The 15,594-nt window shown below is 36.8% G+C and overlaps 1 protein-coding gene across 1 annotated transcript; it reads left to right on the top strand.

Moving 5' to 3' along the window:
- Nucleotides 1–6,205: 6,205 nt before the first annotated feature.
- LOC134792119 (molybdenum cofactor sulfurase) lies at nt 6,206–13,078 on the top strand. The gene is made up of 7 exons (XM_063763320.1): nt 6,206–6,336; nt 6,433–6,537; nt 7,238–8,045; nt 8,411–8,705; nt 9,501–10,119; nt 10,483–10,910; nt 12,846–13,078. Exons 2-7 carry the CDS (start codon nt 6,465–6,467, stop codon nt 13,065–13,067), a joined length of 2,445 nt encoding a protein of 814 aa, XP_063619390.1. The 5' UTR covers nt 6,206–6,336; nt 6,433–6,464; the 3' UTR covers nt 13,068–13,078.
- Nucleotides 13,079–15,594: the final 2,516 nt, after the last annotated feature.

Below are 15,594 nucleotides of genomic sequence, written 5' to 3' on the forward strand. Positions count from 1 at the left end.
GATACCTAGTAAATGTAAATATTTACGATAGGTATGTTGCATGTTGTTTAAATGTGTTTAGTTACGATTATTTAGGTACCTACTTTATAACAGTTACCAAAACACCTAAGAAAAGTAAAACATATTTTTTAGGTTTCGCAGTTTTCATTAAGTAGGCAATAATATTATAACTAAATAGGCCATAGGTGTTCCAAAATTGAAGCGCTTAACTACCTTGTACAAATTGTACAAGTTGCTTTTAGTCGCGCCTCGCCTAGCGGCGCGATTCGGGAAATGAATTAGAGATTCACTAGATATGAAATAGTAAAGATATGTGACGTCCCTCGGGTAAAGGTACCTTATGGCGGTTGGCGATTATTAACGCCGCTCCAATATTATGCGCTATGCGACGTAAGCGCCAGCCGCCATAAGGTACCTTTTGCCGTGGAACGTCACATATCTTTACTATTTCATATCTAGTGAATCTCTAATTCATTTCCCGAATCGTGCCGTAGGCAAGCGAGTAATGTGCACGAGCTAACTAGCTCCTGCACACCAAAATAGAAAGCTACAAGCTGATGTTTAACAACGAGTATAAACAAGATGGATAATGCGAAAATTTATTTTTGTATTCCATATATGAGTATACCTAACCTATTGTAAGTAGGTGACAATGGTCAATTGAATTAAGTTAACTCGTAGAAGCGCAATTACCTGGAGTCCTAGACCAAAGCCGTAAAGAATTTCTCTATCATTATTGGAGTAATGGCATCATCAGCATAGTTTTATTTAATTATTGGTTTCTGGGGGCACGGCAGTGCCCCCGCCAAGTCGAGCAAAACAAAGAGGCACGGCCGTACCATCCTTTTCTCGAAGCGATTCAGGCCATTTTCTACGGCCTGTAATTTTGTGCTGGCTGAAGCTAGAACCCTGAATTTTCAGTGACATATAGGGCTTAACATGCCTTAGATATATTCTCAAAAACATTAAATCTGAACTTGTAGTTTAAGAATTATTGTACGTCAAAGTTCCTTAGTTTCGACACTGACACACTCACTCACTCACCGATCATCACAATTCTAAGGTACTTTTCTAGCATACCCACACGCTTCAAATTTTAAACATAAGTAGATTTCAGCTTATCAAGCCATAGAAAATATAAAAATATTGCAATATCAGCCACGTTTTAAAGATCTAAGAACTGCATAAGTAAGTTTGTAATTCCATATATATATATGCTATTACAAAGTTACTGTTGCAGTTCCTACAAATAGTAGGTAAAGTAAAGGTACACTACGATGTACGATGTGAGTATGAATGAAGATGTGTTTAGTTATGATATGTGTATACATATTATGGGTGTGAGTACCCGAAAAGAAGGACTGCCTACAAAAAGAGATGAGATCCCATCAAAAACATTACATGTAAAAAGGTGCAAGTCTCGCAACGCTTCTACTACAAAAAAGTTTTGAGATGTAATGTGAAACCAAGTCGGTTATTTTAATCAGTGCCAGGGGGTATTAAAACAGTATCAATAAGATATCTTTAATTTGTAATACATATAATGACTTGGCAATCGCATATAATGCTTTACTCGTACCGTACTCGTAAATATGTGTAATACTCAAACTGCAATGAGCGCTAGCGTTATGTTCAATTAGAATTATTTTTAATAGGTCACGATTATCCTTATGTCATTATGCAGCCGTGCGATGGCCAGGTCATTATATGTATTACAAATTAAAGATATCTTATTGATACTGTTTTAACACCCCCTGGCACTGATTAAAATAACTGACTTGGTTTCACATTACATCTCAAAACTTTTTTGTAGTAGAAGCGTTGCGAGTAGTGATGTGCCGTTCCCGGGAAAATTCCCTTGGTGGGAAATTTCCCATATGAAGGGAAAGTAGGGGAATTTTGAAAAGGCGCATAGATATACTATTTTATTATTAGAAATTCAATCAACACTTAGCATCTTAAACTTTTTTTAAAAACATCATAAACTGTATCTCATCCGCCTACAAAAATTCCTTATACTCCCGGGAAATTTCCCATTCTTCCCGGGAAATTTCCCATTCTTCCTGGGAAATTTCTTACAATAACACGCCATTATTCAACAAAATCGATACAATTCATCACAGTTTAAACAGGGTCAAATAAGTTAGGTACTAATAAGAATAGTGGAGTTCCGTAAGCTTTTTACCAAGAAATTCTTCTACATACGAGTGTTAAGGACGGGTTCTTGTGAATGTTTTTGCATTACATTATCAAAATATCGAATAAAAAAAATTCTGTAGCCATAATTTTTTGGAGATTAAAACAAAATTATAAGTATCTATTTGTATGGAGAAAATTTCGAAATGATCTGACTTCGCATTCAGGTACATCGGGGGCTTAAAGTGATGCCATATATTTTTTTGAAACATCCAAAGTGTCGAATGTTGTAAGCAAATCCACTTTCCAAGTTTTTTTTTTGGGAAGCCACTTTGCATTTTACGGTTTTTGGCTACTTTATTTTACTAAACGCAGTTACTTGTCGTTATAGCTAGCTTTAATTAAAATTGTAATACACTTAATCTGTTTCAATATTCCCCTGTTTGGGGAATTTTCCCGGGAACACTGGGAAATTTCCCAGGAATTTCCCATATGGGAATATTCCTTGTTCCCGGGAAATTCCCACGGCACATCACTAGTTGCGAGTCTTGCACCTTTTTACATGTAATGTTTTTGAAGGTAGTTTGATTTCTCAAATGACCTTCCATTTAGGTATTGGCCTTAAACTACCTAATACTTACATTTTTTCCGTGAATAGAGAGACTGGAATATTTTAATTAACTGAAATAGTTATATCTATATTAATCTGATTCGGATGTGTTAATTACATTAAAACCGTAATTTGAATTAACCAGTATTGTATTCTATCGCACAAATTAAATTAGTGGTTTAATATTGCCCATAACAACAACATATCCCGAACCAGTCATCCTAATAATCTGTATTATTTTGTTTGTGTACAATTACACTATTATTTATTTTAGTAAAAATTACTACACAAACAATAATGTTGCATCGATGAATAACCATAATGATATGCAATCGAGTTATACTCAGCAAAGCAGATTGGATGGCAATTGACGATATGTTAATCAATAGACAATACCTGCTGGTATTATCCATACATAGCATACCAGCTGTTAGTACACAATAGGGCACTAGTGACCTATAAGTAGGAGCCACTTGATAGGGGTAAATCATTTACTATCGGAGTGGAAAGAGTGCAGTGTGGTAGGCAAAAGTGAATAGACAAGTTAATCAATAACGTTTCATTTTTGTTAATATGGTGAAATAAGTAAAGATCATACCATTTTTATGTGTGGATTTAAGAGGCAACAAAGGACTAAATAAATAATCTTCCAGCTTGTTGTTGTTCTAGCTATTACCTTATTAATCTCCTTGTGTATCCTTTGAGTGGTGTGTAATTTTTTAGAAGGACGTGAATTTGTGATCGTTTTACAAAGTGAACCATTTACCCCCGTCTCTGGATCGCATTTTTGATCCTGTTTACGATAAAGTGTGGCCTTACTTTTGTACGAATTGTGAAATTACTGTGGTAAGTTTTTTAAAATTTTATTTTCTGCAAAAAAGGACGAAAGTCTGCAAGAAAGTCTTCATAAAAAATGTTGTAGGCAACTTGTTGTTTAAATTGTAATTTAAAAACTAATAACGATTGAACGCTAGCCTAGACACATTAAATGCATTTCGATGAGATAATGATACATATCACCACCTTTTTGCTAAAGAAGAATGTATTGTGACTAGATATAGATACATTGGATTTTGATTTTTGATACATTGCACTAATCTGATAAAGGCAATAAGACATTCCTCAGAATGAGCGAGTATCAGACAGACCAAAAATATACACATGCAACATGCAAACACTAGTTACATGGGAATCCTACTAAGAGCGAACGTCCTCAGAGATGCACGCAAATCTTAAAAAAGCCATTTTAAAGACATTTTCCGAATACCATACTCCCTTTATCTATAAACAGGGCAGCCCGGACGTCAATTCACTTAAGGGGAGTCGATCACGCCACCGCTTGCTACTAAAAGCTACTAAAAGCCCTCCATAAAAGCAATAATTAAATTGGTGTAACGCAATTTAGTAAGGATGCTCTAAAGGTACTACGGATATGTGCGCTGCAGCTAAATCGTAAATGAATACCTTTAGATAGATACGCTATTTGACTATGTCTTACCTACGTATTTTCTATCTGCATTTAACAGGCAAGTCATCCTTCGTTGTATAGCATAAGTATTATTGCAGGTGACTGTACACCGTAATAATTAGTTGGTATTCGGACCGGACTGTAGATTGATAAAATTGCAATTGCCGTAACAGACTTATTACTGGTCATTACTGTCATTAGGTATTATTAAGTACCTAATTATCGAAATTCTGGCTTCGTGCTCATTGTCCATGTCCATGACAACAAATAACCTAGCATTATGTCATTTGTACTTCTCTTGTACCGAAAATTCATACATTTTAACTAAATGTACAGTCGAGTTCACAAACATCTTTACAATAAGCTAACGTTTCAAATTATTACCCATTTACACGCAACTAAGATACTGACAGTAATGTCTTGGAAATATAACGATGGCTTGTAATGCGTGCGAGGCATAGCTGCTGTATTAGCTGTAGGTATACGCGTGTAACTGTGTGAAATATGTACCTACCTATACTACGATCTTTAAATAAAAATAAACAAAATCTACCCTCAAATGGCTCCTTAACCCAGTTGAGTTGAGGGTAGATGAAAACATTAGGTACATGATCAAATAATGTACCCATGGTATAATAATATACTCCGCCTGGTACTCCATTCCCGTCTTTTCTAGGTCACCTAACTGACACGGGCTTACGTCATCATGCGACAGCCCTATATGATAATATGCGATAGCGCTATATATAGCGGCCATGTTGTTGTGACGTAGCCCCGTGTCACTCTGGGAATGGAAGACCATGTTTTATTAGACTATGAATGTACCTAGGTTTAAAGTCAGGTCGTTCAGTGACTGATCCAGGCGGTTTGTATTTGGTTGGTTAGCCAATAAAACTTTTGTTAAAACTTAAAGCTATGCTATAGGTAAGTACATATATACATACCTACGTACCTAGTTACCAAACCGAACCGAACAATGGGGTTGGAAACTGTCAAAGGTTTGTATAGATGGCGCCAGCATACTTAGGTTTTATAGCTTTGGCAAGCAAGCTTTGTCAAAGAACAAGGCGGCAATTTTGAAAAATGTATGCGCCAAGGTTCGATCTCCCACACAAATTTGAATATCGCGCATTTTTCTACGAACAAAGTTGGCTTAGGTACCAGAGTATACCAGTCTCTAGTTTTGATCTAATTGTAAGAGATTTGGCTTAAAGGGCTAGCATCCAAGCTATACTTAACATTCCAAAAAGAAACAAAAGTTTAACATTATTCGTAGGACTGACAGGTAAAACCTACGCTGGCGCCATCTGTAAAATACTTCGACCGGCCCAAACCCACTGAATGGAATACCAGCAAAAATGTGCAATTAAACTGTGTAGGTATCTACCTACTACTTTTAAGTGCGTGCCTATTCAATCTTTTTTTCACAAAATAAATTAAAATAGCTCGACGTCCCGTAGCATTCACGTCCAGTATTTTTTTTAAATACATTCAAGGGATTACCCGAACTGGGGCTACCGCGAAAACCGAAATTCGCAAATTGCGGGGATCTTACTCTTTTACTCCAATGAAGGCGTAATTAGAGTGACAGAGAAAAATGCCCGCAATTGACGATTTTCGGTATTGGCGGTAGCCCTACAGTCAGAAGCGCTACCGCGAAAACCGAAATTCGCAAATTGCGGGGATCTGTCTCTTTTACTCCAATGAAGGCGTAATTAGAGTGACAGAGAAAAATGCCCGCAATTTGCGAACTTCGATTTTCGCGGTAGCCCCTCTGAGCCCGAACGCCCGAACAACTAGTGCTGCCTTGTAGCAGTCGCTGTTTTACGTTCCTATCTGTCAACTTTGATTCATTTTATAATAGACCTTATTTATAGATAGCTTGAAGAATCATTTTAGAGTGCTTTAAGCTTAATTTATTAAAGAAAAGTATCTAGTGCTAAGTTATCACATGTAAACACATACTTAAACCTGCCTGCTCGTATGCGTATGTCATTTATGATAATAGATACCTAAGTCTGTGTTGAATTAAATGTTTACTGCAAATACAAGGTTGCAAAACAACAAGAAATTATATGTAATGGTTTCATCAGTTAAACATCAGCCGCCGCCGCTGTCAATCGTATGTTTGGTCCCTGAATTAATAAAAAAAAAGAAAACAGTGGAGTGAAACTAAAAAAAGAATGTGTGAAGTAAAGGTGACTTTATTTTGTTACAGAAACCGTTAATCAATGCCAAAACAGTGCCAAGATGACGACGTTAAGTAAAGTATTTAGTAACGATCAGATGCAAAATATATGTGGAGAGTTTAAGCGATTAAAAGGTGAGTTGCGCACATGCGAATATTATGTAAACATCTTTCATTATAACTTCACTTTATAATTTATTACTTAAAATATTTTTAATCACTTGTTTACATAACTGTTACCATAACTTGAGTACAAAATACATGTAGATATTATTTTGTTTGACTTCAAATTCGTTGAGTACTAGTTATTCTGTGTATTGCCCATAATATGAGAAATTCAGAACCTTTATTAAGTAGGTCATTTACTGAATGACTATCAATGTCCGTCTCAAATGTCATTGACATTAGAGATTTTTCGGAGTCGGCAAGAGAGTAATATCATTTATAACTTAACACACTTACATATGACATTTTAAAAAGTATAAAAACAATTTTTCTTCTCTTTTGCTAATATATTTATTTACATTTAAAATTCACCCAAATAGTTCCTATATTATTTTATTGGAGGCCAATGGGGTTGGCCAATCGAAGAATTAGCAGATGGCGCCAGCATAGCTTGCCCTGTCAATCCCTAGAATACAGTCAAATTTTTGACTTTTTAATGGAATTTTATGCCCTTTAAGCTAAGCTTAATGCTTGCATCTACAGATATTTTTTCCTTTTATAGCCCATGGATGATTTCAAAAGAATTCAACCTCTTACTGTCTAATTTTATCATTCACTTGTGTAAACATTATTAATATTTTTCTCATGACTGTTATTATGCTAATTTCAGGTAGATGTTACCTCGACAATGCTGGCGCTGCTTTGTTCCCAGAAAGCCTTTTGCATCTTGTCAATAATGACTTACTAAATAATATGTACATGAACACACATACGGACAAATATACAGCAGACTGTGTTGAGCAAGTGAGATGTATGGTTTTAAAGCATTTTAATACAGATCCGTCAGAATACACTTGTATATTTACCTCGGGCGCCACTCAGTCACTCAAGTTAACTGCAGAATCATTCCAATTTGCTAGTGATGACGACTGTGGTTCATTTGTATACCTCCAAGAAAATCATACTTCTGTTCTCGGACTCAGAGAAATTGCAAAGAGTAAAAATGCAGATGTGATTCACATTTCACACGAAAGCTTCATAGATGCTTTGAACACTTCAAAATCTCAAACCTGGGAGACACAAAATAAAAATACCGGCAACACTCTTCTGGCATACCCGGCACAGAGTAATTTTAATGGATACAAATATTCTATAGACTGCATTGACGATATTAAAAATGGCTGCCTCAATCATTGTTTAAAGAAACTACTATGTACTTTAAATAATAACTGGTATGTGCTACTTGATACTGCATCATATGTGCCTACAAATAAACTAGATTTATCTAAGATACAACCTGATTACCTGTGCCTATCTTTTTACAAAATATTTGGCTACCCGACCGGGTTAGGAGCACTATTGATAAAGAATAGTAGTGCAAATGTTTTAAATGATAAACAGTACTTTGGCGGAGGTACAGTGGATATTGTGTTGAGTACTGAAGATTTCCATATGAAAAGGACAGTCCTTCATGAAAGGTATTCAATACTTACTTTACTGCATTGCATGTTAGAAAATGTTGTACCTATCCGAGAGGAACTACTTCAACAATAATATGGACTCAAACTCAATATTATTGTCTAAAGGAGATTAAAAATGACATCTCATGACCCAGGAAGCAAATCCTAGTCATTTAGATGTCAATCATTGACCCTAAAATGATCCTTAAATGACAAAGACTAAAGTGACCTGTGAGGTCAGTCAATGTGACGTCACTTTGCTACCTGATTTTGCTTAAATTCTTTTCAACTCAAATTAGTTTTAACTTGTGTAGTCGGTACTTATACAGTAGCTCTATTTCGACATATTTGCATTTAAGAAACTAACATCTTTGTTTTTACAGATTTGAAGATGGCACTGTCAACTTCTTATCAATTCTTGCCTTGAAACATTGTTTTGATACAATGCAAAGCTTAATACCAAAAGTAATAAATAATGACATTATGGATTCTATATCATATCACACATTCTTCCTGGCTCATGACCTCTATGAGCAACTGAAGAATCTCAAGCATCCGAATGGCGCACCAGCAGCTGTTTTATATATGGATGACCAGTTTATTGATATTAGAAAACAAGGAGCTATTGTAACATTCAATCTGTTGAGAGAAGACGGAACATTCATTGGATATGCAGAGGTAAAACCATATTCAAAACATTCACTATAAATGGTATGCAGAAAAGGTCAATAGACACGGATACACAACAACATACAACGTTTTTTACTCTGAAGTAATAACTAGCTGCGCTCGCGGCCCCTTCCGTTTGGAATTTAATCTACGTCACTTAAGGTATAGTTTCATTGGTCGATATACAGCGTGCGGTGACTCTGTAGGCGGTATAACAACAAGTGAAACTCATGCGTTAATGCGCAACTGCTTAAGTATTGCATGCGTTATGGAAATCGCCCGTAACCCTTATATTTACCAATGAAACTGGGCCTTATCTTTAAACGATAATATAGGTAAGCTAGACACACCAACACCTTTTATACCACACCACACCACACACCAATATATTTTAACCAGTGTGTAACCGCCATACGATAAATAAATAACCAACACCTTTAACTACCCTGTAGACTGGACCTTATTTCTTTGCAATAAGCTATGTATATGAAATGTCAGTTAACATCAGTGCATAACCATCCACACTGTTAAGTTAACCATGCCCGGCAACAATCCGACCTTATACGAAATCTTGAAATTAATTGATTTCATTTATTTCGACCTCGATTATTGCTTTCTGTTACTCCATCACAAACTTCGCGCTGCATATTATGTTTTTGCACGCCGCGCCTATCATGTGCGGCGTGCCATCGTGAACCTTGTGGGAATGCACCAAGGTTGATATTGGGCTGTAGCCGCGCACGTCAGTTACCGTCATTGGCGTACAAAGGTAACTTTTTATATGTGTTTTCATTTATTTTTCAGTTCCAACATATGGCGGAGCTTTTCAACATAAACGTGAGAACTGGATGTTTCTGCAACTCAGGTGCCTGCCAACGCCACTTGAAAGCATCCAACAAGGAATTGAAAGACATGTTCAAAGCTGGCCACAAATGCGGGGACCAAGTAGATTTACTTCACGGCAAGCCTACTGGAGCTATACGAGTTTCTTTCGCGTATTACAACACGTATAATGACGTCGATACGCTAGTCCTAATGATCTGCCGTTGCTACCTCCAGAACAAATACAGGAAACCAAAGCGTTACGCTACCAAGAATATCATAACTGAAAAGAATACACTGTACAAAGACGACACTTTGAAAATTCCAATTGAACTCTTAGAAACTCGTGATGTTACTGATTCTCCTGAATTGGAATCTAAAATAAAATTAATAGAAATGAATATATTCCCCGTAAAATCATGTGGGGCATTCAAAGTTACAGACAATTGGGAAATGGGGCCGAAAGGCTTCGAATATGACAGGGAGTGGATGATTGTGAAAGACAATGGAGTATGTTTGACTCAGAAACAGAATTTGCTGATGTGCATGATAAAGCCAATAATAGACTTAAATAAGAACTTGTTGATATTGAATTTTAAAGGTAAGTTTTAACATCTTTCTCTGTAATAAGTTTTTTTTTCAGAAAAATTCTGGCACCAGCCTTTTTGGCTAAGAGTAGGTAGTGTAGTAGGGAGTTCATTCCGTAAAGAGTCTGTGCTGAAAGAGAAGAGTCATAGAATGTGTGGGCTCCCTTACATTCCACCACTCTTCTCTTTCCGCAAAGACTAAGATCAGGTGGAGCAAAATACAAAAACGTACAGGCCTGTTCTAATTAATACACGTATGTATTGTATTCCTTTCCATAATAACTCCTACGAAGCATTTTTTTCTTTTTATTTCACGTTCTCTCAGCACACCTAGCATACAAGTTTGTGGCTGACTGTATCTTAAATTTCTGTTTCAGGCAAGGACCCCATTTCGATACCTCTGTACCCCTCACCAGAAAGTAAACTAAAAGAATCCAGGATTTGCAGCTCCAAAGTCTGCACAGACATTGTCCAAGGCATAGATTGTGGAGACGAAGTGGCTGACTGGATATCTGAAGCTCTAGAAATCTCTTACTTACGCCTAGTGAGACAGTCAAATGACAGAAAAATAAAAAAGAAAGGCGAATCAGTAACCAAGCTACTGTCTCTAAGCAACCAAGCACAATTCCTTCTTATAAACAAGGCAACAGTCAGATGGCTAAAGGGAAAAATTGATGATCCGTGTTTCACTGATGACGTGGATCATTTAACTGATCGGTTTAGAGGAAATCTGATTATAGATATGGATGAAGAGCTGGTTGAGAGGGAGTGGAATCGAGTCATTATTGGGAGACAGGAATTTAAGGTAATAAAAATTGCCTACTGCGTCATTGTTTCTTCGTTTCTTGCTTTACACATCAACAGACCAAGGCAAACACTGTTTTTAGGCCATTCTTAAAAGTTCTCGTAGGTAATAGTCTCTCATGGCTATGGTGCATTGAATTAAAATATTCACATCAGCCAAAAACCTTCGTGACCACTGGCTGACGATAGCTCTTCATATAATGTTTTTTGCATAATCAAGTCACAAAAGTTGTGAAAGTGAAAGAAACACAAAATCGATGATTTTAGAGAAACCTTTAACCTTTTGAACGCCAAACGGCGCATCCATTTGCCAGGGGTAAAATTTAGTTTAATGAATAAATAGGTAATGCCAACCTAAAAGTGGGGTTCAGTAGATTTTCATCAAAAAACGATCGACGTCAAATGCCGTCTTTGGCGTCGTCATGATTTTGCGTTGACGTCAATTGCCGTCTGTGGCGTTCAAAAGGTTAAGTTTGCTGAACATAGGTATGAGTACTATTGAGTACATGTGGGGTTAAATGAGTAGTACGGTAGTAACGGTTAGTTACGATACAAGTGCGAAAAATGGGAAACTTAAACACGACCGAAGGGAGTGTTTTAAATCGACAGGAGTTGCGAATTACCTATTCGCACGTGTATCGTACGTTTTACAGTACCCTGGCCCTTAAAATTTTCGACGTAGTTACGTAATGTGTTTATTATAACACAGGGTATCGTAATGGAGCACCAGATGTACTGTAAAGTATTTAACCCTTTACCAGGCGAAGGGATATATTCCTCCCACATCTTATATCGGTTACCGTTAGGGTTGCCAGATCGAAAGGCGCTATTATCGGGAAACAATATAATTTTTTCGGGATTTTGGGACTTAAGTCGGGAAAAAAATACATTCAAATTAAAGTAATTGTATTAAAAACAACGATATTTTGCATTATTGGGACTACGTCAGCTGGATCGCTCGACGACAGTTCGGAACTTGAAATTATTCTTTTATAACGTGAAGCTGTTTTTCGGGTCACTTTTCACTTTGTCGGGAATCGGGAACACATGCTAAAAATCGGGAGAATCCCGCCAAATCCCGACCATCTGGCAACCCTAGTTACCGTAGTCAGGTTTTAACTCCAAACCTCCTACAAAATATTTTGTCAATCCCTGAAAATAGTATTTAATGATCTTCATTCACAACACGTTTCTAAATCGCGTAAAATATCTTTGGCAGCCGTTTAAATTCACTTGAACTCTAATTTCAGTAAACTACGGAGAAATTCGAACACTTTCCTTAATTTCTATGAAACAGAAGTACATAGGTCGAACAATTTTTTGATATTTTGTAGATTTTGAGTGTTGAAAGGTAATGTAATCGTAAACATTGCTAAATATTCATGCATTATTGTGTATGGCCAGAATTAGGACGTGGGTTGACATTATCCCATGGCCTTATTAGAGTCTAACTGTGCGGGAGCTATTCTTCCCATGGCCCGGTAAATTGTCTTGTCATGTCACTTTTCATGTCATAAAAACTCACGTAAGTAATAAAACTGTTTTTGTGTTCAACCTAGAGCGATGCAGTGATTGATATAATGTTTCGTAGTAGATTTGGAGTTAAACCTTGACTATGATAACCGATTTAAGATGTGGGAGGAATATATCCCTTCGCCTGATCAAGAATATAATAAGACAAAATCGAGTATGACAGTTAATTACTTAGACAGGCGATGGGATAACCGTAACCCACCATTTTTATTTCTGGTTTAAAGGAACATCTCCGACTTTCGTAAATACATTTTTTACAAGGCGTTCAATACGGTTGTAACAGTATATGCAGTACGTATGAAGACACGCTAGTTCTTAGGGGCCTGGTAAAGGGTAAAGTGGGCATATAAATCACGTATTCAAAAATGTTTTGAAATGGAATACCAATCTTGTTTTTTTTTAGGTGGAAGGCCAATGTAACCGCTGTCAAATGGTCTGTATAGACCAGTCTACAGGCGAGAAGACTGTGGAGCCCCTTAGAACAATCTCAAAACAATTTGGCGGGAAACTGCGATTCGGAATATATTTAACATATATTGGTGCAACTGACGGGTCTAATGATAGCACACTGAAAACACAATCACCAGTTAAACCAATAATCAATGATGATAATATAAGCAGGTGAAATTAATTAGGAAATTATACCTACTGTGAAATTAGTAATTAGTAACACAAATTAATTTTACAGGTAGATATGTTTGTATGCACTTTAGATATTTACTTGTGATAAAAATATGTGGTCTTCACTAGAGTTAACTCAAAGGCACTAAAACAGGTCAAAGCTAAGAAAACTGGCCTCCGAGTTTGCCAGCTAAAGGAGATGGCGCTGTAAGGTAATTTAGGGTAACTGATGTGTCAAAACATCAACGTATACTCCTAAGGCCCGAGGTCCTACCTATAATACATCATCAGTTCGATGAAATTTAAATCCTATTCAATGGGAACAGAGTCGCTTTTGCTTTGTGTCGTTCAATTTACCAACAACGCAAAATCAACTCTATTTCCTACACTATAGGTTCAAATTTCAATAGCAAATTTTGTATTTTTGCTGGGCTGGGCCTTAGGAGAGTATGACATTGACAACCGCATAATGTATGAAGCTGTACAGTTGTCATCTGCATAAGCTGTCTGACTCAAAGCCCTTTGTCTTAGGCTTAGAACGCACTGCGATTAATTTCTTGCGGTTTCAGTCTAAGTTCTTGCGGTTTCAGTCTTGCAAGCGTGCGCTTATGAAGCATGTCGTACATTTTTTGCGGTTCTGAACAAGAAATTAATCGCAGTGCATTCTAAGCCTTAGACATTTTATAAATTATACAATCATTGAATCTCTAACTTGGCCTATTTTTATTGCACTTGAGTGTATTTTTATGTAAGTATGTTGTAAAGTTTGTAGCAAAGAGAATTTGAAATAGTCCTGGTAAATTATGTAGCTACAGTACATTTACTTAACTGCCATCTTCCGACAGAAGATTAAAACTGTTAGAACGAGAGTAGGCTGAAGGTTATAGCGCCATCGCTCGAAAAGATTGCACCATACCTTTGGCCTACAGTCGAGTAGATGGCGCTAATATTAATATTTAACAAGTTAACACATATCAGTGAAAGAATAAGGATCAAAGTCAAATGGCGTTCTAACAGTTTTAATCTTCTGTCGAAAGATGGCAATAAATTTACAGTGGCTACTACTTTGACAATCCGCCTCTATACACTCTGTTCTCTTTGTTTGTAGGTAGCTCATGTTTAGCCTTAATATTTTTAGGTATATATGTGCTAACAAATATGCAAGTCTGATTTATATAATAAATGTTATATGGATTAGTGAGTGGACTGTGATTAGTGAATAAATAGAATATTTAAACTGGACAAGCTCTGAAGACATTCCATGTTAGAAGCAAGTTTGCACATGCTATGACAGTTTGTAGACTATTTATTACATCATTGCACCTCATAGTATTTTTATATTTGGTCTATTATTGTTAGATAGTTTATGTAGCAAGTAGCTAGACTCTGACCACGCATAATTTTGCACAAACTTCGCAATAAGGATGCATATTAGGACAGTAAAATTAGATTTTTTCCAGGGATTCATTCACAAGCTGGAAATCGTCTTAATACCTTCATTTGGTTCTAAATTAGTGTAATCCGAGTTTGCTCCATTCCAGGAGTTGTAGAAAAATATTTGCTCTTTACAGTTTTTTGCTTGTAGTTCAAAAACGGTACGTCCAACGGAAAATTTGCTCTTATCCGAAATCTGATGATCCGAAAAGTACCTTAATATGAGTTAGTAGTCAAAGATTGTAAAAATAGCCGCCACAATAATTGTGTTAAAATCTGAAAAAAAATTCATCAGTGTCTGATCCACAACAACCTTGCTGGTAGTGACATTTTAATTAATGATGGCTTCCTTCTGCATCGAGTGGTTTTGTCAATCCAAGGTAAAATGTATCTCCCAAGGCTCCCAAAATTTATCCACATTTCCTGGGATGGAGCCAACTCGGATTATACGCATTTAGGACCAAATTAAGGTATTAAAATGATTTCCAGCTTGCTGGGAACCTTTTGAACGCCAAACGGCGCATCCATTTGCCGTGCCACTGACGCCACGGGGGTAAAATTTAGTTTTGTGAATAAATAATGTCAGCCTAAAATTGGGGTGTTTTTCAGTAGATTTTCATCAAAAAACGATCGACGTCAAATGCCGTCTTTGGCGTCGTGGTCATGATTTTGCGTTGACGTCAATTGCCGTCTGTGGCGTTCAAAAGGTTAATTCCTCAAAACGCTTTTTTTGGATCTAATTTTACTGATATTCATATCATATGCATATGTATATGTCGTAGTCAGATCGTATAATCCGCCGTATTACATTACGGCTAGCCGTTATCAAAAACAGGGGCGTTTTGAAATGCGGCGGTTCGACGATTAGCCGGATTGTCATTGCGATACGTTCTTCAATAAGGCGGCCAACGTTTAGCCGCATCGTACTACTATTTTAGATTGTAGAGTGACCAGTTCTTTCGGTCGCCTACGTAACCGGAGCTTGACAATGTTTGCAATTTAATTTATTTTTACCATGGTCCCACCGCACTACATGTGTTTCTTTTCCAAAACATTTCCTTCACAACTTAAATAGACGGAGCCCCGCAAGCGGGGCT

The sequence above is a fragment of the Cydia splendana genome, chromosome 7 (assembly GCF_910591565.1).
Source record: "Cydia splendana chromosome 7, ilCydSple1.2, whole genome shotgun sequence".
Classification (NCBI taxonomy): domain Eukaryota; kingdom Metazoa; phylum Arthropoda; class Insecta; order Lepidoptera; family Tortricidae; genus Cydia; species Cydia splendana.

Bases quoted from the DNA above. Each gene is read 5' to 3' on its own strand.
- LOC134792119 (XM_063763320.1), top strand. From the start codon at position 6,465: ATGACGACGTTAAGTAAAGTATTTAGTAACGATCAGATGCAAAATATA. The intron at 6,538-7,237 runs GTGAGTTGCGCA...TGCTAATTTCAG, and splicing joins AGAGTTTAAGCGATTAAAAG to GTAGATGTTACCTCGACAAT. The intron at 8,706-9,500 runs GTAAAACCATAT...TTTATTTTTCAG, and splicing joins CATTCATTGGATATGCAGAG to TTCCAACATATGGCGGAGCT.